The sequence below is a fragment of the Sphaerodactylus townsendi genome, linkage group LG16 (genome assembly GCF_021028975.2).
Source record: "Sphaerodactylus townsendi isolate TG3544 linkage group LG16, MPM_Stown_v2.3, whole genome shotgun sequence".
Classification (NCBI taxonomy): Eukaryota; Metazoa; Chordata; class Lepidosauria; order Squamata; family Sphaerodactylidae; genus Sphaerodactylus; species Sphaerodactylus townsendi.
Window position 1 is genome coordinate 27,555,406 of NC_059440.1, and position 25,541 is coordinate 27,580,946.

General features: G+C 50.3%; 2 protein-coding genes across 2 annotated transcripts in view; both read right to left on the reverse strand.

Annotated features, from left to right (window-relative positions):
• Positions 1 to 109: 109 nt before the first annotated feature.
• On the reverse strand, positions 110 to 1,424 carry LOC125445549 (lysophosphatidic acid receptor 6-like). The gene has a single exon (XM_048518637.1). It carries the CDS (start codon positions 1,184 to 1,186, stop codon positions 110 to 112), a length of 1,077 nt encoding a protein of 358 aa, XP_048374594.1. The 5' UTR covers positions 1,187 to 1,424.
• A 742-nt stretch (positions 1,425 to 2,166) lies between these two features.
• PUSL1 (pseudouridine synthase like 1) overlaps positions 2,167 to 25,541 on the reverse strand; it is a 32,755-nt gene continuing 9,380 nt past the window's right edge. Inside the window, exons 3-8 of the mRNA XM_048519454.1 lie at positions 23,882 to 24,069; positions 14,188 to 14,337; positions 12,161 to 12,334; positions 8,040 to 8,094; positions 4,626 to 4,788; positions 2,167 to 2,903 (exon numbers count right to left, since the gene is read on the reverse strand). Coding sequence (XP_048375411.1) covers positions 2,869 to 2,903; positions 4,626 to 4,788; positions 8,040 to 8,094; positions 12,161 to 12,334; positions 14,188 to 14,337; positions 23,882 to 24,069 — 765 coding nt within the window. The 3' untranslated portion in view covers positions 2,167 to 2,868. The remainder of the gene's footprint in view (positions 2,904 to 4,625; positions 4,789 to 8,039; positions 8,095 to 12,160; positions 12,335 to 14,187; positions 14,338 to 23,881; positions 24,070 to 25,541) is intronic.

Consider the following 25,541-nt stretch of genomic DNA (forward strand, 5'->3'; position numbering starts at 1 on the left):
GCAGGGTGAGATCCTTGAGCCAGGCATGCTTGGGAGCTCCAGCGTGTAAAGAATCCTCTCGGCAGCGATCCCTGCCACTCAAGCGGCGTCTTCTCTGCGTCGAGGAAGCTCAATTTCCGTTTAAGGTCTGCCAAGCTACAGTGGCCCTTTTCAACAAGGTCACCGCACCCATGTCTTCCGGTTGCCGTACTTCGCCAGCGTATGGGAGATTGCAGTTCTGCCCCCCGCTGACGGTGTAGACTTTTGTGGCCCTGGTTTTGAGAGGCAGCTGGCAGCGCCACCGCTTGCGGGCCGAAGTGAAGTAGTAAAGAATGGGATTCAGGCAGCAGTTGAAGCTGACCAGCGCCAAGGTTACCCGGCGCATTTTGTAAATGAAGGTCGCAAAGCGGCAGGTCCGGAGGAGGCCGGCCCGCATCAGGAAGTGGAGCAGGTGGGTGAGGTGGTAGGGCAGGAAGCAGGTCACGCAGATGAGGAGGATCAGGTAGATGGTGCCCAGGGCTTTCCTCTTGCGGGCGCTGCGGGGGATGCGAGAGATGCGCCTGGCGATCAAGGGGTAGCTGATCAAGATGACCACGAACGGAATGGCAAAGCCGAACACCAGGGCGCAGACGTTGTAAGGGACCATCCGCCCCCAGCTGCCCGCTCGAAAGCTCTCGAAGCAGGCCGTCCTGTTGCTTTTGCGGGAGGTCAGAGGTCCCCCCAGCACGAGGGGAATTGCCACACCCATCGCCACCACCCAGAGAAGGGCGCAGACCACGCCGTAATGGCCCCCCTTGATCCTGATGTACGCAAAAGGGTGGAGGACTGCCACGTACCGGTCGACGCAGATGCAGGTGAAGAAGGCGACGCTGAGGTAGATGTTGACGAAGTACATGCTGCCGGTGACCCTGCAGGCCACGTCGCCGAAGATCCAGTCGTTGCGGTGGAGGTGGTAGTGGATCTTGAACGGCAGGACGCAGACAAACAAGGTGTCCACCACAGCCAAGTTGATGAGATAGACGAAGGATCTGGGCGCACCGGCCGTCTTGCAGGTCAGAAGATATAAGGCCGCTACGTTTTCCAGCAGACCCAAAACGAAGACCGTGCTGTAGACGGCGGGGAAGAAGGAATACTGGAAGTCCGCTTGAAGGAGGCACTCAGAACTGGCATTGGCCAGAGTCAAGTTAGACGGGCCTCCTCCTTCCATGGTGTCTGGAGAGGCTTCTGTTCGTCTCTGCAAGGGTCTGAGAGCGCTCAGCGCTCAGATCTGGGGTTCACCAGGACTTGGCAACTCCCGTTTCTCCCCTCCTCTTGAAATGAGGGTGCTGCCGTAGCGAGTTGTTCATGTGCACTTTGGGGAGGGTGGGTGGAGGAAGCCTCTTCATCTGTTCCACAGCAACAAGCCACAGGAAATGACGAGCAGAGCCCCGGTGCTGAGGTTTCCAGTGGAATTGAAGGCTGCAATACAGCGCAGGTGAGCTGCAATCGGACCTGGGTTACCTCCAAGGTCTTGGTGGCTCCCATCCGATTCACTGCAGACCTGCCAAGCTAGGTGCAGGTGTCCAGTGAGGGGCTGGGCTTTGTTCTGGCCCTTCTCAGCTGCCATACATAGGAACATAAAGCTGGACAGGACCTCAAGGGCCATTAAGCCCAACCCCATGAATAACACAAAATATTGGGCACTTTCGCCCGTGCAGAATAATGCACTTTCAATCCACTTTCAATGCACTTTGCAGATTGGATTTTACTGTGCGGAATAGCAAAATCCACTTGCAAACAATTGTGAAAGTGAATTATTCTGCATGTGCGGAAGTGCCCATTCATAGCCATGTTTTCCCCTCTCTCCTCCCCCAGTGACCCCTGCGGTATGTCCAAAACACATGCAGATCTGTTGGACCACATGATTGGAGAATCCTGTTTGGAACTACTAGATGTGAGTCCAGGAGCACCTTAGAGGCTGGTAGGATTTTGGGGGTGTGAGTCTTCAAGGGTCAAAGCTCCCTTCATCTCAAGCGTTCCTACCCCAAAAATCTTGTCCGGCTTTAAGGTGCTCCTAGATTCGAATGTAGCCATTCTACCGACAGACCAACACGGAGCTACCTTGTGAAACTATCTGGGACAGACATTCTTTTCACAAACACAAGCAGAGGCGTTAGTGTGAGAAAGAGTTAAAAAGCTGGGGCGGTGTTGCAAAATAAGCTACTCTTTTATTTCGTACAACTTTTTTATTTTTAACATTCATCTAGTACTTTGGAACACTCGGAGTACTTGACGTACTCAATCTTGCACCTCCCCCCAAAAAAACATCCTTGCAAAGTATCTCAGTACTGTGATCTTTAATGCAGATGATAGCTGAGCGAAACCAGCTTGGAACTCAGGGCCAGAGGCAAGAACTTCTGCTTCTTGGGAACTTCTGCCTCTTGGGTTTTTGGTTCTTGGGATCTTCTCTTCACTGCTGTGCAAGAGCAGCTGAACAGCCATCCCAGGAAGGTAGCGAGGAGCTGCGCTTTCCTGCACTAGTTCTCTACCCCTTTTTTTCAAACTCGCTGCTTTGGCCAGAAGGACTAGCTGCTTGTTTCATACAAAATCAATCTCAGAATCCTCAGGACGACCCTGCGGTGCAAATTCTGCCAGAAGTCCACAAAATAGAGAGCCCAGGCGTATGGCTCGAGACTTGTTCTTTGCTTATTTTAGGGCTGTGTCTTCCCCCAGCAGCTCTGGTGTATTTTGCACAGACACACCCATGCCTATATCAACAACAAACTGTAGATGAGGAGGGGGGGAGATGCTGACATGCCCATGGGGCAAATAGAGTGCACTTCTGGACTACCCCCTCCCCCCCAAGCCCCATTAGCAGTCTTCCACGGATCCATGATACATCCACCAAGATTATTCTTCTACCTCTGCTGTTCCTGTCTCCAAATCTGCAAACACAAGAGAGGCAAATAAACTTGTGTGTTGGAAAGGGAGCAGAAGCAAAGAATTTCCAACCCCTACCAGGTGTCCCTAAACATTTCTGTGTGGCTTCAGTTCTCACAAATTCCTATCTTCTGTTGAGTCCCCCGCTGTCAGTCCAAAGGCTTTCTATAGTCTGTGTGGGACAGCCTAACTCTCAGGAAAAAGTGTGTGTGGAGAGGAGGTTGTGTCTGATCCCAGAAGTGGTGCCACTTCCAGGCGACGCTCTTAGAATCCTTGGAATGCCTAGCCCATAAAGACTGGGGTGGGGTGGGGTAGGGGGGTGTTCCTAGGAAGTTGCCCATCCCCTCTGGGTTCCAGCACAATTTCCCCCTCTACTTTTCCTTGATGCATGAGCTTTAGCAGAGCCCTCAAGAAGGAGGAGTAGTAGTTTGGATTTATATCCCACCATTCGTGACAATGGATCGCTTATGCAGAGAGGGAATTTCATTTGCTTCCCTGCAGAACAGTGGAATCAGCTAACGTGCCAGAGGCGAGGGAAGCTGATCAGTGGGGCAGTTAGCCGTGGCAAATTCACTTCTGTCTTTAGCTCTTAGTCCCACCTACTTCCCAAGGTGTCTGTTATGGGGAGAGAAGAAGAGTTTGTATTTATACCCCACCTTTCTCTCCTGAAAAGAGACTCAAGGTGGCTTACAAACTCCTTTCCCTTCCTCTCCCCACAACAGACACGGTGGGGCTAAGAGAGTGCCCAAGAACTGTGACTAGCCCAAAATCACCCAGCAGGAATATAGGAGTGCGGAAGCACATCTGGTTCTCCAGATAAGCCTCTGCCACTCAGGTGGAGGAGTGAGGAATCAAACTCAGTTCTCCAGATTAGAATCCACCTGCTCTTAACCACTATACCACGCTGGCATCTCAGCTGCTCCCACCCATCTGCAGGCTCTGCAAAATAAACAACTGCATGCTGCTAAACAACCTGAAAGTGTGGGTTGCTGCACACAATGGGGAAGAAAAGGCTTTAAAAAGTCCTTTGCATGGTAGATCCCTTCCATTATCAGGTCCCTGCACTGCCGAGAACTGTGCCAAAACCAAGCGAGGGGGAGACAGGTGCAAAGTTGTATGTCAGCAGGTCTTTTTACAGCTCCTAGAGCAGTGGTTCTCAACCTTCCTAATGCTGCGACCCTTTAATACAGTTCCTCATGTTGTGGTGACCCCCCAACCCTAACATTTATCAATTTTACAAATGGAGAACACTGATGCAGAGAGTCTTAGGCGACCCCTGTGAAAGGGTCATTCAACCCCCAAAGGGGTTGCGACCCACAGAGGTCTGCCTGTAGGCAGCTGATGTTCACAACTTGAAGTGGGACGGCTGAAGACAGGCACCCGCCAATGCGCCTCGGAGAAGAAGAAGAGTTTGATTTATATCCCACCTTTCTCTCCTGCCGTAAGGAGACTCAAAGGGGCTGACAATCTCCTTTCCCTTCCCCTCCCTCCACAACAAACACCCTGTCAGGTGCGTGGGGCTGAGAGGGCTCAGAAGAACTGTGCCTAGCCCAAGGTCACCTAGCTGGCGTGTGTTGGAGTGCACAGGCTAATCTAGTTCCCCAGATAAGCCTCCACAGCTCAAGCGGCAGAGCGGGGAATCAAACCCGGTTCTCCAGATTAGAGTGCACCTGCTCTTAACCACTACGCCACGCTGGCTCTCAGGGGGGGGGGAGGTTGTCACTCACCTGCTTCACAGTATTCCACTTCCTTGAGGAAGAGTCCGTGTGCTGGTGCAATGGTGCTCTGGGGATAAGCCATCAAGTCCCTGGCCTCCAGGAGGTCCTTCACGTGGTGGGGCTGCAGACGGTTCTGGCCCACAGCCACTAGAACACCGACCATTCGCCGCACCTTGAATGGAACCGAGGGGGGGGGGTAGGAGAAAATAGCTGAAAATTGGTCCGCAGTAAGCACGGTCTCTCGGCCTGCAGGCTTTTCGGCAGAAAGCGAACGCTTGCAAATACAAACTGAGTCAGCTGAATGCAGCTGTGCTGGGCAGATGTTTGCCAGAGGTTGAATCCCACTCCTGACAGGTTCTGCGTTTCTGTGCATCCCCAGTACAGTCCAAGACCACCCTCAATCTTATGTGTGATCTCACGGTTGGCTGCCCCAACTCCAAATATGATGTCATGGGGAGGAAACCTATTGGATCCCCCATGGAGTGCAGCATACAGAAAAGTCACAGGAAACCGAAAAGCCAAATGAGTTTTCTCGCCTAGAAAGATCTCAAAGGAGGCAATTAGATTCCTTGGAGTTTCCTAGTTCTTTCCTGGAAGGGGGTGCTTGTTGGAAAAAACGGGAGGTAAGTCCAGGGCTGTTGTAACTAAATGGGACCTCCAAAGTGAAAGGCAGCAGACTTAGTTATTTGCCTCACTTTCTCCCCAATGGAGACGAAAAGGCGCTTAGCTCGTCCTCTTCCCCTCTATTTTATCCTCACAACAACCCTGCAAGGTGGGTTAGGATCAAAGCTCGTGACTGGCCCCACAGGTCACTCAGCCAGCTTCTATGGCACAGCGGGGATTTGAGCCTGGATTTCTCAAACCCTAGGCCAACACTCTAACCACTACACTACACTGGCATCTGAATGCCAGACACAAAAATCCCTAAGGATTTTTGTGCCCTGCTTGTGTGCTTCCAAGAGATTTCTCGTTGAGCCAGGTTGGACATTGCAAGCTGGGCCAGATGGATTTTTGGATTGGCCCCAGCAAGTCACTCACGTTAACTTCAAAACACAACAAAGAACGTTTCAAGGCTCATGAGCAGCGACACCTTCCGCCCACCCAGACAGCAGCCGCCTGTCGCTTTCACAAAACGAAACTCTCGTCACAGTCTTTCCTTTGCCAAGAGTCATGACCCCACTCCTCACGTGTCAACTCAACTCGCCGGGGGGACTCGGCTCCTGCAGGTGTGAGGTTCTGGTGGGCGGACCGTGACCCGAAGGCAAGCGACGGCAGCCGAAACTGCGCCGCCACCCACCTGCACCCGCCAGCGAGAGATTTTTTCACACAGAGAAACCTGGAGGGGAGAGCTTGCAAACCGTGTATTGCAACGCGTTCGTGTGCCGTTTCTGGGGACAGCGGGGAGAAGAGGGGGAGGGGCAAGTGAAAGTGTTCCTCTTTTTTAAAACCACACACGCACAACCATAACCCAAACGCCCACCTAACACATCCCCTTTACGAAAGGCAAAATGTCAACTCGGAACAAAGTGAGGGAGGAAAGCAGCCTCCCCCCCCAATCCCAGTCACCCACGTACAGTCACACTTCAGAGAAGAACAACACATCTGCTTTCAGAGTTTCTCAGATGGCCATGCTGGCAGGGGCTGATGGGAACTGTAGTCTGTGAACATCTGGAGCACCATAGGTTGGCCACCCCTATTCTGAGACATTACTCTCTTCATACAGATGTGGAGACCTCCCCTCTTATTAAACGACGGAGAGGGCCTACGTGGTCACTCGCTTTATAAGAAGCAGGGTTGAGATTCAGCCCCTGCTGTCGGCAGGATCCCGGATCACAAGTACCACGAGAGATCTTTCTCTGCCTGCCACCTGGGCAAGGTGTTGCTGGTCAGAGGAGATAGTTCACAGCTAAACAGACTGACTGCCTGGCCTTACATGAGGCAGGTCTGCTTTTCTCGGTAGCTCAGAGGTAGAACGCCTGTTTGGCATGCCGAACGCCTCAGGTTCAATTCCTCACCGTGGTCCGATAGCAAGAGGTGTTCTTCAATGACCATCTTGCCCCAAACCTTGAAGAGTTGCTACCAATTAGAGTGAGAGGGACCAAGGGGTTGGATTTTTTTCAGAACCAGTGGGTCTAAAATCCAGCCCACCTGTCAAATTTAAGACCCCCAATATCTGGGGGAGGCAAGAGTTAAGAAAAACTTGTTCTACAGCCGGCAAAAATAGCCTGAATCAGTGATGTGTAGTCCAGGAGCACTCAGAGGCTCAACCAGCGTGAAACGCCATTCCACCGCAAGTCCCTCTAAACAAACCCAACAGTCCTTATTGGTGCTTGTTGTCTAACACAGAACTCGTTTTCCACTCTGGTGGCAAGAAATTACCACCAACAACAACCTGTTCTGCAGAGATTTTTTGGGGGAAGGGCTACTGGTGCCTTTTTATTATGTCATTTTGATGTTGTTTATGGTTTTCTTCTTAGGCCTTTTACTATTGGGTGGTGGCTTAAAGCGCCTTCATCCACCAATCGGCATGAGAGGTGAAATCCACGTTAATACCAGTAATAGATGTGGCTCTTCCAGAATTCATCACCAGAGGGCGCCGCACATCTAAGTGGAAATGCTTTGGTTCGATGTTTTTGCTGAAATTTCCCCAGGCCCGAATTTTCGCATAGGTTGGGGTTTTTTTCGCAGCGAGATACGATTCTTGGGTGGACCTGCTTAGGTGGGGGTTTCAACCACAAAAGGTACTGTTCCTGGGTGGGCATGCTCTCAGGAGGGGGGCTTATTTTGTTTGTTTGCATTGCCTTCATCTCTCTTTTGTCGGCAAAACATTTGCTGGAGAGGGGAACTGATCGCGCTATATGCTAGGTGAAAGGTCACCTCCTTTGCCATGCTGGAGGGGGCAAAAAATTGGGATTCTTTCTGTACCTCCTGGAAAGATGTCATTCCCTGGGGGAGGGAGAGCTCAACCCTGCCACTTTATCCCTCAGGCATGCGTGCTTTGGAGGTTAATCCAGAGTTTAACTAATTGGGGAAAGATAGACATACGCCAAGGTAAACAGGGATCCTGCAGATTCCAGCCACAGATGCAGGCGAAACGTCAGGAGAAAATGCCACTGGATCACGGCCATACAACCCAGAAAACCCACATCACCCCAGTGATCCTGGCCCGGGAAAGCCTTCGACAATACAGTGGAAACAACTGTTGTGCTCCTAGAACCCCCCTGCCTCCAAATTCGCTTCTACCCGAACTGCCTACTAAACCTGTTCATTTCCTGATAAAATGAGGACTGTGAAGACACTGGCAGTTTCTTCCCAAAAAGAAGATTGTTCACAATCTCCCCATCGCTCAAGCAAAGGGTGGGGGGAGGAGTGTGGAAAGAAAGAACCCAAGATGAGATTTCATGATCTTATCGTCCACAGTACCTGTCTGTAGAGAAACGACCGGCCTTGAAATTCCAACTCCCAGAACCTCAGCTCACTGGAAGGAGAAAAGAAAAGCCGGAACGTTAAACGCCACACTGAGGAGAAAGGGGGTTAACCGCTGTGCGGTGCTGCATCGGGGCTCAGCATCGGCATGGAGGAGAGCCACATCCTTTCAGAGGTCCACGAAACCTGGTCCCTCGGCTGTGATCTATAAGGGTTAGGAATGGAGCATCCAGGTTTAGAGGCAGTATACCTCTGCAGACCAGGACATCCTGGGGACAAGCCACACAGAGATGTCCTTCCCAGAAACTTCATCTTTCTGGCCATGTTTAGCATGACACTAGAACAGGGGTAGGGAACCTGCGGCTCTCCAGATATTCAGGAACTACAATTCCCATCAGCCCCTACCAGCATGGCCAATTGGCCATGCTGACAGAGGCTGATGGGAATTGTAGTTCCTGAATATCTGGAGAGCCGCAGGTTCCCTACCCCTGCACTAGAAGAGCTCTGGATCTGACTGGTGGGGGACTTTGTATGCTTCCTTGCAAAGGAAAATAATACAGAAGCTGAAGACGTTCCAGCAGTGTGCAATTGGGGGGGAGGGGTTAGGTACTAAACCTTGGTGAGCCAATCGAGGTCTTACTCCCAACTTTTATCTATAAAGTTCTAGTAAAGAAGAAGAGGAGTTTGGATTTACACCCCACCTTTCTCTCCTATAAGGAGACTCAAGGTGGCTTACAAGCTCCTTTCCGTTCCTCTTCCCACAATAGACACCTTGTGAGGTAGGTGGGGGCTGAGAGAGTTCCGAAGAACTGTGACTAGCCCAAGGTCACCCAGCAGGAATGTAGGAGTGCGGAAACACATTTGGTCCACCAGATAAGCCTCCGCCACTCAGGTGGAAGAGTGGGGAATCAAACCCTGTTCTCCAGATTAGACTCCACCTGCTCTTAACCACTACACCATGCTGGAAGAGGAGGATCCTTCCCAGACTTTTGGGGCGAAGCCAGAGTTTGGACTGAAAGCCTGCTAGAAGGAGTCTGAAAAAATGAAAACAAAAAGTGAACAAGAGGGGAAACAGGAAGTTTGCTCGTGAGAGGGGAAAGGCTATAATGACCAGCTTGGATGGTTTGTCTCCAAAGAAGAATTGGCAAGTGTGCTTTTCAAAAAAGGACAGCCCTGCCCTGTTAGCCATATAGCCTAAGTGGAGCTTCCATGTTCAGAGGCAGTCCACCTCTAAAGGCTTTTATACGGAAACGGGAAGGGAAACCCTGCGTGTGATGTTTGACGGCTCTCTGCAGTGGCACTGGACTGGCCTCTTATTGGAAACCGGCTGCAGGATTACAGATGCAGTCTGGTCCAGGAAGCCTCCTTCGGCATTTTTACGACAAGCACCCGAGCAGCCCCATGAGCTTTGTTGGACCGCAGCTGGAAAGGAGCGGCTGTCCCATCTTTCCAGTTTCGCGTTCCAAACTCGCCTGTGCAAAAAAAAACCCCAGAATCATTTCACGGTGGACCCCAAATTCCAGGCATTTGTGTTGTTTGTGTGAGGGAGCTGTAAGGCCGAACTGGAGGCACGCCGGGCTCGTCGTGCGTGCGAGAGCTGGCGTGGGGGAGCAGGCCAAGATTAGGAGGAGGGGCTGCCCAGGGCAGGCGTGCTTTTTGTGATTTGCAAATCGCCCGCTCTCCCGCCCACCACTCCTTTCTAAATCCCTCTGCAGTTTGCTGCTCAATGAGATGCTGGAACCAAAAAGCAAACTCAACAGAGCCCCCATGCTGAGTGGAGAAGGGATTACGGCACACTGCTCCGCCAGAAGCTTCTTGAAGGCTACGGGAGGGTAGCATGGACCCCAATCCCCATTCGGCAGCGTTCCTTCCAAGGGCAGAAGAGCGTTTGCCCTTCATTCCCCTGACTGATTACATGGGTGTCAGAATCATAAATCTAAGATGTTCTCAATCACGTCTTATTTAGATGCAGAGTTTGAATTTATACCCCCCCCCCCCTTTTCTCTCCTATAGGAGACTCAAAGGGGCTTGCAAACTCCTTTCCCTTCCCCCCTCGCAACAAACACCCTGCGAGGTGGGTGGGGCTGAGAGTGATACCATCAGGAGGGCCTTCTCTGCTAACTATCTGAGGCTTTTCTTTGGGGGATCTTGACCAATGTGACAAAACATGTGAGGAAAGAGTCACCAGGATTCTCTTTTCTGCCAAAGTGGCCTTTAATGCGATCAACATGCTGTGTCGGCCGCTTAGCAATCTCTGCCCCCCTGTAGCCTGGCTCCAAAGTCTCCCACGTGTACCCCCCCCCCCCCATGGCATCAGCCCCCAAAACCCTCTTTCTGATCACATGAAATTCATCACTCTTTCCAACAGCTGGTGCGTCTCCCACAGCCTGGCAACCCCAAGCGGGTAAGAGAGAAAGAAACAATAGGAATCGTGTGGGTTTCCAAACAAGAAAATTCCTTCCTCTTTAATCCCTCCCCTACCACGCTTCAGATGGTCAAAATCCCCCAAATGTGACATATATACATATATATATATTTTTTAAAAGCATCAAGCATACTAAAGGAGACGGCATGGTGCAGTGGCTAACAGCAGGTGGATTCTAATCTGGAGAATGGGGTTTGATTCCCCCCTCCTCCACCTGAGTGGCGGAGGCTTATCTGGTGAACCAGATGTGTTTCCGCACTCCTACATTCCTGCTGGGTGACCTTGGGCTAGTCACAGTTCTCTCAGAACTCTCTCAGACCCACCTACCTCACAAGGTGTCTGTTGTGGGGAGAGGAAGGGAAAGGAGCTTGTAAGCCACCTTGAGTCTCTTTACAAGAGAGGAAGGGGGGGGTATAAATCCAAACTCTTCTTCTTCTTTGGAGTGATGGATTAGGTGGGGCTTTTGGAAGTTTCAAGGAGGCCCCTTAAAAATAAGGCCCGGTTCTTAGTGAGATGCCAAACCGGTCTCTGGGCTGTACGACTTTGGGAGGTAGTTGGGGAGGGACGATGTGGCTGAATGGATGATTTTGCCACCTTTACAAACAGTCCTTGACAGAGTGGAGGCACAAATCAAAGAAAGGACTGAAAGGATCTGGCTAATAGTGCGGTGCAAATTTCATCCTTCATGAAGAGACACTCACTGTTACCCACCCGGTGCCTACGATGCACAAACCTTTGCGCTGACTTCGGTTGAGCCAAGCGCCCCATTTCCAATCAGCCAGCCCTGATGCCTCCAGCAAGCTCATCAACGTGGCGCAAAGATCGATTTCCCTTTGCTCATCTCCAGCATTGGGTATTTAGAGGTAGGCTGCCTCTACCCATGGAGGTTCCACTTTTAGCTATCATGCATAACAGCCGCCAAAAACCGAAAGAAACAGAGGAGGTTGCCTGAAACTAGAAAGAATTGATGCTGTGGTGCTTGGGAGCATGCCGGTCAAAAGAAAAAGGGACATTAACTTGCAGCGCCCAGGACTACAGCCGAGAAGAGCGCCCTAAATATTCCACGCTATTCTATTTCGTTCCCACGACTGAGGCTTGCAAGAAATACCAGAATATTATTTGGCAAGGATGAAGGAATGAAAAGGGACAACGAAGGCTGCTAACAGGAGCCCCAAGGGAGACAGCGAGGAGCTATCCATGGTGCTGAAGTGCCACCCCACCCAATGAGAACATCCGTAGGCGGACGGTCACCGTTTTCCACTATGAAAGCGACAGTTATACACACAGAATTTATTACCCAACAGCTAATAAGCCCACTAAGATTAAGAGAAATCGTAACAACACAAACTTGAACATACCATTAGCAAGAAGCCATATTCTTTTTATGGCAGATGGATTCCAAAGCGTGCACACACACACACAAAATTACAAGCAAAACAGCGGGATAAAATCCAACTTTATCCTATTTTGCTTTCATTGACCTATATAAAAAAGGAATGTCTCCGGGCACAGGAAGAAAGGGTGAACAGGAGGGCAGCCGCTAAGCTTCTCACTTCTCCCTACGATTGACCAAAACGGTGCCAAGCAAAGCCATGCGAAGGAAAAATGAGGCATTTAATCAGCATGATAGATGCAGGTGGCGGACGGAAGTGCGGAATGTCAAGAGTATTCTCTAGGCACAAAACGTTCTCACCTGTCCTGGCTGTCACGCAAGAGGAATCCAGAAGAGGGTCTGACCTCGGCCCGTGTCAGGGTCCTGACCGGGCTTCTCACGGGTAGTTCTGCGCTTGCCGAACGGAATGTACTGAAATCGTGGGTACCCAGCAGGAATGTCGCTGCCTCCTGCATGGCCGAGAAATTCAAGTGGCTGAAACACAATGACGAGTGACCAGATATTTTTTTTAAAACCCAGAAACGAAGGTGGGGAAGGAGAGTAAGGAGGAAGATACGAGGGGAAATGCGTTCCGTACGTAAAAGCGCACGAGAGAAAAGCGCGCTTCCCTGCTTGATCGTCTCTGAAGTAGCATTCGATGAATTCAAATGAATGAAAAATATGTCAGGAAGTAAAGAGCAGCAGCAAAATGCACCTGTGGTTTTATCACGTACGTTTTAAATCGTTCGCGGCCTCAGTGGCCCTTAAGAGGACAGAAAGGCAGATGACACATTTTGTAAATTAACAAACAAGATACATCATAAAAGGGGGGGACTGCTTTTGCTTATATCTGAGATACAAAATACACATGTGGCTTGATCGTGTAAATTTTAAACTGTTCGCTGCCTCGGTGGTCCTCGTGAGGGCAGAAAGGTGGGATACAGATTTTGTAAACAAAGCAAATACAATATAGCATAAACGGGGGGGCCCTGCTCATCACTCCAACTTCATTCTCCTGTGTACATGAATCAGTCCTCTTTCTTTACTGAAGCCCCTGCCAATCTTGTTGCTTAAACTGTTGCTTAAATTGACATTTTAAAAAAAAACCTGTTGCTTAACCTGACTTTTTAAAAACTGGGGTGCTGTGTGGTTTCCGGGCTGTATGGCCGTGTTCTAGCAGCATTCTCTCCTGACATTTCGCCTGCATCTGTGGCTGGCATCTTCAGAGGATCTGATTTTTTAAACTGTCGCTCTCAGTGTATTGTCGAAGGGTTTCACGGCCGGATTCAACTGGTTGTGGTGGGTTTTCCGGGCTGTGTGGCTGTGGTCTGGTGGATCTTGTTCCTAACGTTTCGCCTGCATCTGTGGCTGGCATCTTCAGAGGTGTATCACAGAGGGAAGTCTGTTACCCACTGTGTCCAGTGAGAAGGGAATGTTTTCGTGGGGTATAACTATAACTGGGGATATGACAATTTATACCCCACTAAAACATTCCCTTCTCATTGGACACTGTGTGTAACAGACTTCCCTCTGTGATACACCTCTGAAGATGCCAGCCACAATTGCAGGCAAAACGTTAGGAACAAGATCCACCAGACCACAGTCACACAGCCCACAAAACCCACCACAACCTGTCACTCTCAGGGTTGTTGTTGGTTTTTAAAAATCTCCTTTACAGTTTTGATACATCTGGCAACGGGCTCAGTGAGCTTGTGACGGTTAATTTGCTATTTCCTAATATGGCTGCTGTGATCTTTATTGGATTCCGTTTAAATGGGGTTAACTCGCTTAATTCTTCACAATAAGCACTTTAATTGCTTATATTTAATTGCCGGCCTTTCTGGCTGTTTTAGGGTATTACTCCTTCAATGCTGAATCACTTTTTAAAAAGGCGGCATCTGACGCTGTGTGGGTTTTAACGATGTGACCCAAGTCAAAATCGTTTTGGAGTCTTTCCCAACACTTGCTGTTGGGGATCTTGTAACTGGTGGTGCTGGGAACCAACCCTGGGCTTTCTGTAGACAAAACATCTGTTCCAGGGGGCTGACAGATGAAGGTATATAAGCCAAATAACCTCTTCCCAAGCATAAGCCAGTGGGCCGTCTAGACCAGATCTTGTTTCCCACCGCGGTAGACCTCCAAAAAGTCTTGCTGACAAGCAAGGCACAGATTTTGCCTACTGTGGTCCTCCGCTCAGCAACAGGCATTCAAGGTACACAGCTTCTGAGCATGGAGGTTCTACTAAGACATCATGGCTCATAGCCATTGGTAGATCTCCATTAGAAATCAAGAGGAGAGGGAGGAGACTGTATTTAAAAAATTAAAAATGTTTTGTTTCAACAACTCACCCTCTACACGTCCCCCAGCACAGATTCTGTTCGAAGACTGGCATCTCAGATGGGTGGGAACAGCCTGTTGCCAACCGGTAGACATAGGTCCTCGACAGGGCCGAGAAGCGGGCGTGGAAGGTGTCAGGAACACAGCTGGCACCCAGGATGCTTTGGGGGAAGTCGAAAGAAAAATACTTTCTTGACCCAAATGTCAACGTTATATGAACACGTTTGGCTTCAGGGTTCAGCTCCAGTAGCAACTCTTGCGTCAGCAACCTCTTCACTGCACTCTTACCGGAAGGTCCAGATGGCATTGTATGCTTTGCCTTCCCACTGTATCCACACAACAGCCCTGCCAGGGAGGCTACAGTGGGAGAATACAGCTGGTCCAAGGTCAGTCATATGGACTGGTGTAAGGCCATAAAAGTAGCTCAGCTGGATCAGAACAAAATTTAAGTAGTTCAGTATTCCCTGTGCTACTGTTGCTAACCAGTAGCACCCACCCCCTGTTGGGAAGTAAACAGCTTCTCAATGTAGAGGTTATACTGAAGGCTGACTACATCACACTGACCTGTCCCTGGGTTGATCTAATAAATCGGTTTTCAAGGCACTTGAGGAAGCAGCCCCTCAGCATATCCTGAGGCAGCGAGTTCCACAAGTTAGCAGTGCATTGCACGGAGAAGAATGCAGTGAACAAAATCTGCAGCTGCAACTTGTGCAGAGGCACAGCGGGGGACCTCCTTTGAAGGCATGCCCGCCTGTGTTTAGGAACACAGATGCATTCGCTCATCCAACGCAAAGACGCAGTGGGGTGACTCACCCCCACGGAAGCTCATGGGAAGAGTGACAGATTGGGAAGCATCGAAGCGCCATCTGTGTGGGGCTCACAGGAGCCTTCCCTGAGTTTCTTAACACACGCTAGCCTGCAAGTAGGGAATGAATGATCAAATTATGGGATAGTTTCTACTCTTCTCACCTTGGGGTGAGCAAAATATACCTTCAGGGGTCTCCTGACAGCTGAAACTGGCATGCAGAAGGGCACTGGGGAACCTCAAAGAGTCAAAACAATTCCTAAACTATTATAAGTCACAACTTGACTCTTCCACCCCCACCCCCCCTTCCCCTGGATACAACAGGATCTGTGGAGTATTTCAGGCCCATCGACCCTTATTAGGATCGTACCACTTTAGAACGTAGGGGAGGTTTCTGACTGAACACATGGGCTGGGGGCAGTGGTGGGATTCAAATACTTTAACAACCGGTTATTTACAAGCACCATTTTAACAACCGGTTCTGCTGAAGTGGTGCGAACCTGCTGAATCCCACCACTGGCTGGGGGGGAAAGAGATGAAATGAAGAAAATGAAGTAGGTCCAAATGAAGAAAATTAGCCTGTTGCAGCAGAATTCTACTCCCAACATGCTCATTTATTAAGCCCGCTGAGCTTTCTTTTAAATCAGAGGAACCATCAGACTGTTGGCACAGTCTGAAGTGGCGCAGCCCTGCCAGGGCTTGGCCCACCTTGACACAAGAAAAAACTAAGCCTGTGACTTCCTCCAAGCCCCTCCCAGTGCAGCCGGGGAAGCCAACCTCGCCTGCCCAGCCCCGAACAGATTCCAACTCAGCCAGCGGCAGAGAAGTCGTGCCATAAAGACGGCTGTGCTGGGAAAGATGACCTACTTTCCGTCTTGCTCTCTCCGTCTGCCGTAGCAAGCTGATTACCAGCTGCTTGAAAACAACCACCGCAGATAAGCGTCTGAGCAGCGGCAGACCCGCCAGGTGTAACCCTGGTCGTCTTGGCCCTGGCCGGAGGTCTTTATATCCCCCATTAAACTGAAGAGCATATTCGCACCGAATTTTCGCCAACGATAGAAGTTTCGTTCCTGTAGAAATTTCGTTTGATAGAAGTTTCGTTCGCCAACGACAGAGGTTTTGTTCCTTCTTGGTTGTGCCTCCCCAGGTGGAACCAGGGGTTTCTGAACCGGACCAGACCCGTTACCCTGCAGTGTGGAACGGCCCATCTTCCCTCTGGAAAATTGTGGCAGAGTTCTGGTGGAGGCAAAACCCTCCAGTTCCACTTGTCATAAGAACAGGAGAGCCTGGCTTGATCAGAACAAGGGTCCCTCTAATCCAGCATCCTGTTTCCAACGGCGGGTAGCTGCCTGCTTCCAAGATACTCCCTAGCAGACCATAAAGCCATGATTACGTGGAAGTCTTGCACATAAAGTGGACTAACGGGAACGCTAACTGCGTCTACTTTGAGTATCTGAAACAGTGCCAGAGGGTTTTCTTTCCCCATACGTGAAAGTAGAATATTTGGGGAAGGGGCTTGGAATGTCCCCTGAAGCAGCCAAGCCAGGCCTTTGCCCCTACCCCATGGCTACGCCCGGACTCTAATCTAGAAAGGCTTGTAATAGATGGACTCAAATGCAGAGGAATCCAAACAGCTGTGCAGTTCTGCAAGACTATCGAAGGTGCCAGCAAATCCTTCCGACAAGGCCAAACAGGTGGGAGAGCTTTACGGCTCCCTCTTGCCTTCAATCGCCATGACAACAAAATGGCTCCACAAAGGCCCCGGGCCTTTAAAAACCTGCGTTAAGGCAGTGGGAGATGGGACATTTGAAGGAGATGAGGTGGTTGCTAAGTCCCAGCAGCTAGATTAGCTTCTGGGGAATAAGAGGATCGCTGGCCGTGTAAAATCCTTTTACGGCAGATAAAGCAGCCCGGTTAAAGCTGCCCGGAGGAAGGAGAGCCACCAAGACAGTGAGATAATGGCCCCAAAGCCATCAATCTGTCGTAGGGCGAACAATGAGAAGATGATGATGCCAAGAGCGTAGGAGAGGAGGCGGCAAACGAAGGTCAACAGGATCGCCACTTAGCATCGCAGAATCATAGAGTTGGAAGAGACCCTGAGGGCCATCCAGTCCAACCCCCTGCCATGCAGGAAGGCACAACAGCATTCCAGTCAGATGGCCATCCAGCCTCTCTTTAAAAACCTCCAAAGAAGGAGACTCCACCACCTTCCAAGGCAGCATATTCCAAATAGCCCTGACCTTCAGGGAGTTCTTCCTAATATTTAGGTGGAATCTCTTTTCCTGAACTTTGAATCCGTGACTCCTGGTCCTAGCCTCTGGAGCAGCAGAGAACAAGCTTGCTCCCTCGCCAACATGACATTCCTTCAGATATTTAAATACGGCTATCACGTCACCCCTTAACCTTCGCTTCTCCAGATTAAACATACCCGGCTCCCTAAGCCGCTCCTCATAGGGCGTGGAATCCAGACCCTTCTACCATTTTGGTCGCCCTCCTCTGGAATAACCCTGCTTAGAACCCAGAAGGTCTCAGGTTCACTCCTCAGCCTCTCCAGTTAAAAGGCTTGGGTATGAGGGAACATGAAAGACCTCTACCCGAGACCCTGGGGAGCTGCCGGCAGTCAGAGCAGGCAGTGCTGACCTTGACAGACCAAGGGTCTGACTCAGCGGACACCGAGAAATAAGCAGGGCAGGGTAGTCAATCTCAGAGAGGTGGTGAGTTCAGGTTCCTTGCCCAGCAATGCCTGGAGGGGGCCCACCACCCCGAATTTTAGACAGGAAACCCCAACACGGCAGTCCCCACCAAGGGCATCAGCCTTCTAACGCTAGGGGTGGTGCGTCCATTTCTGCGGCGCCCGGTTGGGTAAGGTGGTCCCCAGCAAAGGCCTCACGGTTTCACAGCTCCCCCGCCCATGCTAGATTGACGGGCGGATCGGCCTGACATTTATTTTCCTAGGGCTTCGAGCCGTTGTCATGGAACCTGTTCAACGTGGGCACAATCCGAGGCTCATCACCTACTCCCAAAAGACATTACTGTTTTTTTTGGGGGGGGGAGGGGGGACGATGACAGATCCTGTTGCATAAGCAGTTTTTCTCAAAAACCTGGGGAAACTATTCTACCGTGCCAAAGACCGAGGGATGCCTTATTGCTCATTCGGTAAGAGGTTTTTTGGCCGCGCGTACCTGCGATCACACCACACAGACAGGGGCCAACAGCATCCCACCCCCACCCCAACCCCCCCGGGGCCTCACATTTGACAGCTTGGAATGCTTTAATGCTTTAATTTCAGAGAAAGCAGATTCGTGCGCCAGGCTTCGGGCAGTTCAGCAATTCCCGGAACACAACTTTGCGGCTCTGCGCTCCCCAAATGCGAGGGTCTCTGGCGTGGTTCCACTGGCTGCCAATTTCAGGGCAGGAAATATATTAAGTTACCGAACAGCCCCCCCCCCCCCCCCAGGTAAAGGGAGATTGCATACCCAAGCCAGGAATCTCATTTCCTCTCCGGGCTCTGTCAACAATACAAGTGCTGGTGCCAGATCTCCTCAGTTTTGGTCACCCAGCCCCTTGTGAGCCTCCCAATGTTGTTGTTTTTTTAATTTGGCATCAGGAAACGAGCATCAGCGTCGTTTCATGACTCTCGTCTCAGCCGGTTGTGTGTCAATCAGCTGCTTTAAATGCAAAGCTGTCAAGTTTTCTCAGACTTATTTTTTTCATAGAATCATGTGTAGCAGGGATAACATGAACAGGAAGATGATGTGAGAAAACTCAAACCTCAGTGTTAGACCAGGGAGAACTACTGGGGGCGGGGGAGGCCAGTAGTTCTGGAACTGGGGTGTGGGGCAGTGCGGGTTTAGTACCCCGGCCCCCAAATCCTGGTTCACACAGCAATGGGCTGTGGACATGCAGCTTTGGGTAGAGAGGTCGTGTGTGCTCACGTGCCAAACAAACATCTGTCAAAGGGCGGGGGGGGGGGGAATAGAGTAAGCCTGGAATGGATCCAGAGTTCAAAAAGTTAGAGAAACACTGGCCGAGGAACCGGCACCCCTGCAGGGAAAAGCATAGCGGCTTCGATTTGGATAGATGTTGTTCCTTCTGTAATCCCCAATCCTTAAGGCAGAGTGCATGGAAAAAGCACTCTGCATGCACTCAGGTAAAATTTCACACCAGTGGAAGGCTGTTTCCATATGACCAGAGGGAACTATGGGGGGAAGGGGGAAGGTAGAAGTGACGATGGGACTTGGGCCCGAGAGACCTGAGTTCAAGTCAGCCTCGAAGCTCACCGTGTGATCTTGGGGCCAGCCACTGTCCCTCAGTTTACCCTACCTCAAAGGGTTGTTGTGGAGATACAACAGGAGGGACCCCAGGTAACAGCCTTCAGTTGTTGTCATAATCCTTAATATCATTATACATTAAAACAATTAATTGGATTTGCTGTCAAATAGACGATGAGAGCCAGCGTGGTGTAGTGGTTAAGAGTGGTGGACTCTACTCTGGAAAACTGTTTGATTCCCCACTCCACCTGAGTGGCAGAGGCTTATCTGGTGAACCTGATGTGTTTCCACACTCCCAACATTCCTGCTGGGTGATCTTGGGCTAGTCACAGTTCTCTCAGAACTCTCTCAGCCCCACCTACCTCACAAGGTGTCTGTTGTGGAGAGAGGAAGGGAAAGGAGCTTGTAAGCTCCCTTGAGTCTCCTTACAGGAGAAGAAAGTGGGGTATAAATCCAAACTCTTCTTCTCCTTATGAGTTAGGCCTAAAGGTGCGGTCTGCTTGACCCCAATACCTGGAGGGTAAAAAGCATAAATTCCAACTTCTGTGCAGGCAATTAAGCCACAGTGCCGATCCCGCCCGCCTAACGGCTGCGTGATCAGGTCTCATGGACGGGTCCCTGGTGCTGCGTGACAGAAATTTCGAAACCCGGGGAGCAGGATCCAGAAAGAAAAAGTCGACGTCAGCTCTGCCCACCAGAAACTTGCTGCGTTGGCGTCCGAGCCGGGCTGCATTAAACAAAACACGAGATTAAGGGATAAAGTGAACAGAGGGCACCCGGCAAAGTCTGACAGACGTTAGCGTCTGCTATTCTCTTTGCAAAAGCTGCTGGCGCGTGAAAGGGGGATGTTTTTATCCTAGGATGTTTGATGCCGGGATGGGGAACGCCCCCCCCCCCCGGTCGACCAGGTTTTTGCTTCAGAATTCGATTCTACTGGTCGGCAGAGGAATAAATGGTAAACCCTCACACAGAGCCGGGGCGGCCGCAGTGGCTTCCTTGAGGGGATCACCTCTGGTTTGAAAGGAAGTGTAAACTTGCTGCTGGGGTGGAGAAAGTACTCGACCAACACTACAGAGACCTGACGGTCAAGGTGTATTGGGTCAGTCACTCCGGCGCAGCCTAATCTACCTCACAGGGTGGTTTATGAACATTCTCTTGTGTCTGTGTAACAGAATGTAGCACAAACATGAAGAAGAAGAGTTGGATTTATATCCCACCATTCTCTCCTGTAAGGAGTCTCAAAGGGGCTTACAATGTCCTTTCCCTCCTCCCCCCACAACAAACAGCCTGTGAGGTGGGTGGGGCTGAGAGAGCTCCAAAGAGCTTTGACTAACCCAAGGTCACCCAGTTGGCATGTGTTGGAGCGCACAGGCTAATCTAGTTCCCCAGATCTAATTCTCCGCAGCTTCGTGTTGATGTGTTTGGGGCTGTGTAGGGATGGGTGGAGGAAGGGGAAAGTGAGGATGGGGTATGAGTCTGAAATTGTATGAGTATGATGTATTGTATGAAATTGTATGAGTATGATGTATGAGTCTGAAATTGTGTGCATCGAGGAATGCTGCTGTAAATTTCGTTGTGCGTGCACAATGACAATAAAATGCTTATGCTTATGCTTATAAGCCTCCACAGCTCAGGTGGCAGAGCGGGGAATCAAACCCGGTCCCCCAGATTAGAGTGCACCTGCTCTTAACCACTACACCACTGCTGCTCATAGAGAAGTCTATACCTACGGAATACTTAAACCATTCCCTCCAACACCTAAAATACATGTTAGAAAGGACACTCCAAATATTCATTCCTCTCTAAACCTTACTCCACGGCGCAAGCTGAAACGATTGTGTATTTATGGCATGCTACAAAAAACCCTCTACATGTTGCATCCCCAAGTTTAAGGAAAATAATATTTTAAACAAAAAGATGCAGCTGAGAAAAACGAAGCCTGTTCCTTTCACAATTTATCGGAGTCAGTTGTCAGCGTGTACCCTTGAGAGATATCGAGCAAGCTTCCATGGCAGAGTGGGGATTCGAACCTGTGTCTGCCAGATCCTAGTCCAACGCTCTAACCACTGTGCAACACTGGTTCTTCAGAGCACCCGCTATGCCTGAAGAAAGTCCTTGTTAATCTGCAGTTAAAAGGAAAGACATCTCTACCCGAGACCCTGGTGAGACACTGTCAAAGAGTAGCCAATATGGGGGGTCGACAGACCAATGGGTTGAATTGTCAGAAGGCAGTTCTGTATCCTAAAATCATATCCCATCTACTCCCCAAACCTCTCAGCAAATACCCGGCTGCTGCAGGGTGACTGCAGGTAATCACACAGCGCCGGCAGCCGTGGGCGGGGAATGAGATAATATTCTCAACGCGTCGTTGACAAGGTGAGCCGCTCCACCAACTTTTCTGGAAAGTAGTTGGCTTATGTAACATCTTAACAAGGAGCAACAGGAGCGATCCTCTTTCCTTCCCTCCCCGCTCAGCAGTAAAGCCTTTAGGGAGTAGGTGTTGAGACTTGGATTGTGCCCACGGTTGGAGCGGGTTCCATGACAACGGCTCAAAGCCGTAACGGAAAAGAAACATCAGGCTGATGCACGCTCTCGCTCTTGCTTCTTGGCTGGGAAAATGGTGGGGGGTTTGAAGGGTCAAACTGAAGCCCCCCCCCCATCATCATCATCGTTGTTGTTGTTGTTGTTGTTATTGTTGTTATTATTATTAGAAGAGGAGGAGCAGGAGGAGGAGTTTGGATTCATACCCCGGCCTTTCTCTCCTGTAAGGAGACTCAAGGTGGCCTACAAGCTCCTTTCCCTTCCTCTCCCCACAACAGACACCTAGGCCTCTTCCGCACATACAGAATAATGCACTTTCAATCCACTTACAAGCTGGATTTTACTGTGCGGAATAGCAAAAGCCACTTGCAAACCATTGTGAAAGTGGATCGAATGGGCGTTATTCTGCATGTGTGGAAGGGGCCCTAGCGAGGTTGGTGGGGCTGAGAGTTCTGAGAGAACTGTGACTAGCTCAAGGTCCGCCAGCAGGAATGTAGGAGTGCAGAAACACATCTGGTTCACCAGATAAGCCTCTGCCACTCAGGTGGAGGAGTGAGGAATGAAACCCGGTTCTCCAGATTAGAATCCACCTGCTCTTAGCCACTACACCATTCTGGCTCTCTACCCGACTGCGCTCCATGGACATTACCAAACTATCTTTAAGGCTGGCAGGGCAAAGGGGCTCAGTTCCTGGCAGTTCCCTGCTAGCTTGAAGTTCAGCCCCGTTTTGAGTGAACGTGTCACCTGCCAGCATTTGCAACCACAGGTAAAGGAGAGAGCAGGTGTGCCCAATTTTTTTAAGCCCCTGGGCATGTTTGGAATTCCGACGCTGGGTGGTGGACACAGTCACAAAATGGCTGCCAGATTAGAATCCGCCACTCGTGTGGAAGAGCGGGGAATCAAACCCGGTTCTCCAGATAAGAGTCCACCTGCTCCTACTACACCACACTGGCGATTACACCCAGGACTTCTATGGACCAAGCTGCCGCTCTGCCTCTAAGTCACTGCCCTTCCCAGCCACCGCAGCGCAGAACCCACACATCAGAAGTAAGAAGAAGGGCTTACTTCCCAGGGCAGGTAGCCCATCTTTTCCACACCATAACTCCATTCTTAGCATTGTAAGAAAAGAACCTCAGTTCTTTGAAAGAGTTAAAGGTTATGGCAGGGTTCCTGAACCCCTTCTGAATCCAAGTCCAAAGCTCATTTTTTCCACTGGATACATATCAAGGAAAGCATGGTGCAAACCGATCCAGATTTTCCAATTACAAAGGAAAAACAAGGTTTGGAACCTCCCCCCAGCCCTGATAGTAGCTAAAGGAAGTCACCATGACATGCAGGAGATTAAATCAACTTCACAGATACGGCACTTGGAATAAACCTTTCTTCTCTGGAGATCTTGGAAGAATAGGAATTCAACTAGGCAGCAGGAAATGTTTCCACAAGCCACTGTTCTCCCAGGATAGAGAGAGATAATTTTGCTGGATTTTTCTAGAGGTATTTGTTTTGAAGGAAGACAGGGAGTCATTTTATCAGAAAGCCCTCTGGTCCTGAGAACTACATAGCTGGTCCTGAGAACTACAATCCCCAGGGTCCTTTGTGGCAAGAAGCACACGCAGGGCACCGTCAGTGTGCTCACCTGAGCTTTACAAAGCGGAAAAGAAGAAGAAGAAGAGTTGGATTTATAACCCCCCTTTCTCTCCTGTAAGGAGACTCAAAGGGGCTTACAAACTCCTTTCCCTTCCCCGCTCACAACGAACACCCTGTGTGGTGGGTAGGGCTGAGAGAGCTCCGACTAGCCCAAGGTCACCGGGCTGGCATGTGTGGCAGTGCACAGGCTAATCTAGTTCCCCAGATAAGCCTCCACAGCTCAAGTGGCAGAGCGGGGAATCAAACCCAGTTCTCCAGATTAGAGTGCGCCTGCTCTTAACCAATACGCCACGCTGTTAAGAGAACTCGGTGAAAAAGCTTCCAAAGGCTCGGTGAAAAAGCTTGGAATTGCAAAGCCAATTCCAAGCAGAGCCACAGGAAGTCCGGGCCACCCTATTTCCAGGACTAAATGCAAAGCTTTGTATTTGGGGGGGAACTCACCGGATTGGCTCACCCTTGAGGAAGCTGTTAAGAGACTTGGCAAGGATGTTTTCAGGGAAAGGAGGACGCCCAGGTTTCTTCTCGATATCGATGTGGGCCGTATTGCATAGCGCATGCACCCCTGAATCCGTCCGGCTGGAGACGACAAATTTGATTGGCGTGACGGGTCGGAGTTTCTCTGCCGCTTTCTGAAACGTTAACACCAGGGAATGGCTTGGTCAGGAAATTGAGGCAGAAGGGGATGCTTAATTATCAAGCAGTTTTACAGAAGGTGTGGTGGTCGGAGTCACAAATTTCAGTTTCTTTAAAATACCATCTTTCACTGAGAGAAAATAAACGTCTAGTACGATGACCCTTCTGGTTCCTGTTGCTTTTCAAAAATAGCCATTGCAGGCCCAAAGGCATCCAGGAGTTGGCAGTAAAATGCGGTATGGGTATAGAGCAGTGATTCCCAACCAGGGTTCTATGGTACCCTGGGGTACCGTGAGCACGTCCCAGGGGTACCCTGACAATGCTACTGCCCTCCCTCCCAATGGAATCAAATGGATTTGAGGGAGGGGGTTGGGAGCCTCATGGGCTCCCTTTAAACATTGTTGAAAAGCAGCATTGTTTTGTTTGCCTAAATTCGGCGTGGATTGGGGGAGATTTAAAGGGAGCTCTCCCTTTAAATCCCCCCAATCCATGCCAAATTTAAACAATGCAACTGTCAACGCTGCTTTCCCCTGCTTGTCACTACCCCCACCCTCTTCTCCCAGTGTCCCTGGTTGCCGCCCCCCCCCCCACAACAATCACTCATGTAGTAAAAATGCACAGATCATCATGGATCCTTCTGATTTTTCCACTTGGTCACCCCAAAATCACCCTCACACCACAGCCCGAGCCCATAGCTACATGTCTGAACACAACAATCATGCATCCCACACTCTGTGGTGCCGCAGTGGCGCCAAAAAAGCAGTGGGAGGTGTGGGATGGGGTGATGCTTGCTGTTATGCCCAGCTGGCTCAGTGGTAGAGATTTCAGTGGGAGGGGCTGTACTTGCTCAGGGTAGGGGCACCAAATTTTCTGCAGGGCTGCTGGTGAGTCTCCTGAAAGGAACCAGCAAACTTTTTTTGAAGTTTGTATGGGAGGGGCAAATGTTGAGGACACCCAATTGAAGGTGAAGCTGATATCCACAGAACGAGTGCCCAGCCATCCAAACTTCAGCACAGTTGAATGGTTCTTTTTAGGAGACTCATAAGCATCCCTGTGGGAAATTTGGTGCCCCTACAAAAACCCCACCAGAGCCCCCAATAAAATCTCCATCACAGAGCCAGCTAGGCATAGCAGCAAGCCCCATTGAGGTCTATGGTGGGAAAAAAATTTAGAACTTGGTGACAGAGTCTGGCAGATTCTCTGCTCTGAAGTGGCTCCATTGCATTTCTGGGGTGTTTGTGGGGTGCACATTTTTCAAGGTAGCACCACCAAACTTTCAGGGTATCTTCAGGAGACTCTTGATGATACCACCCTTTTGGGGGTCTATAACATGGACCCCCTATTCCAAACCTCACCATACCTGGTGGCATCATCAGGAGAGTCTCCTGAAGATACCCTGAAATTGTGGTGCCGCTTAGCCACAATGCATCCCTACAGACTAAAAAAACAGAAAAAAACTCCTAAAAAT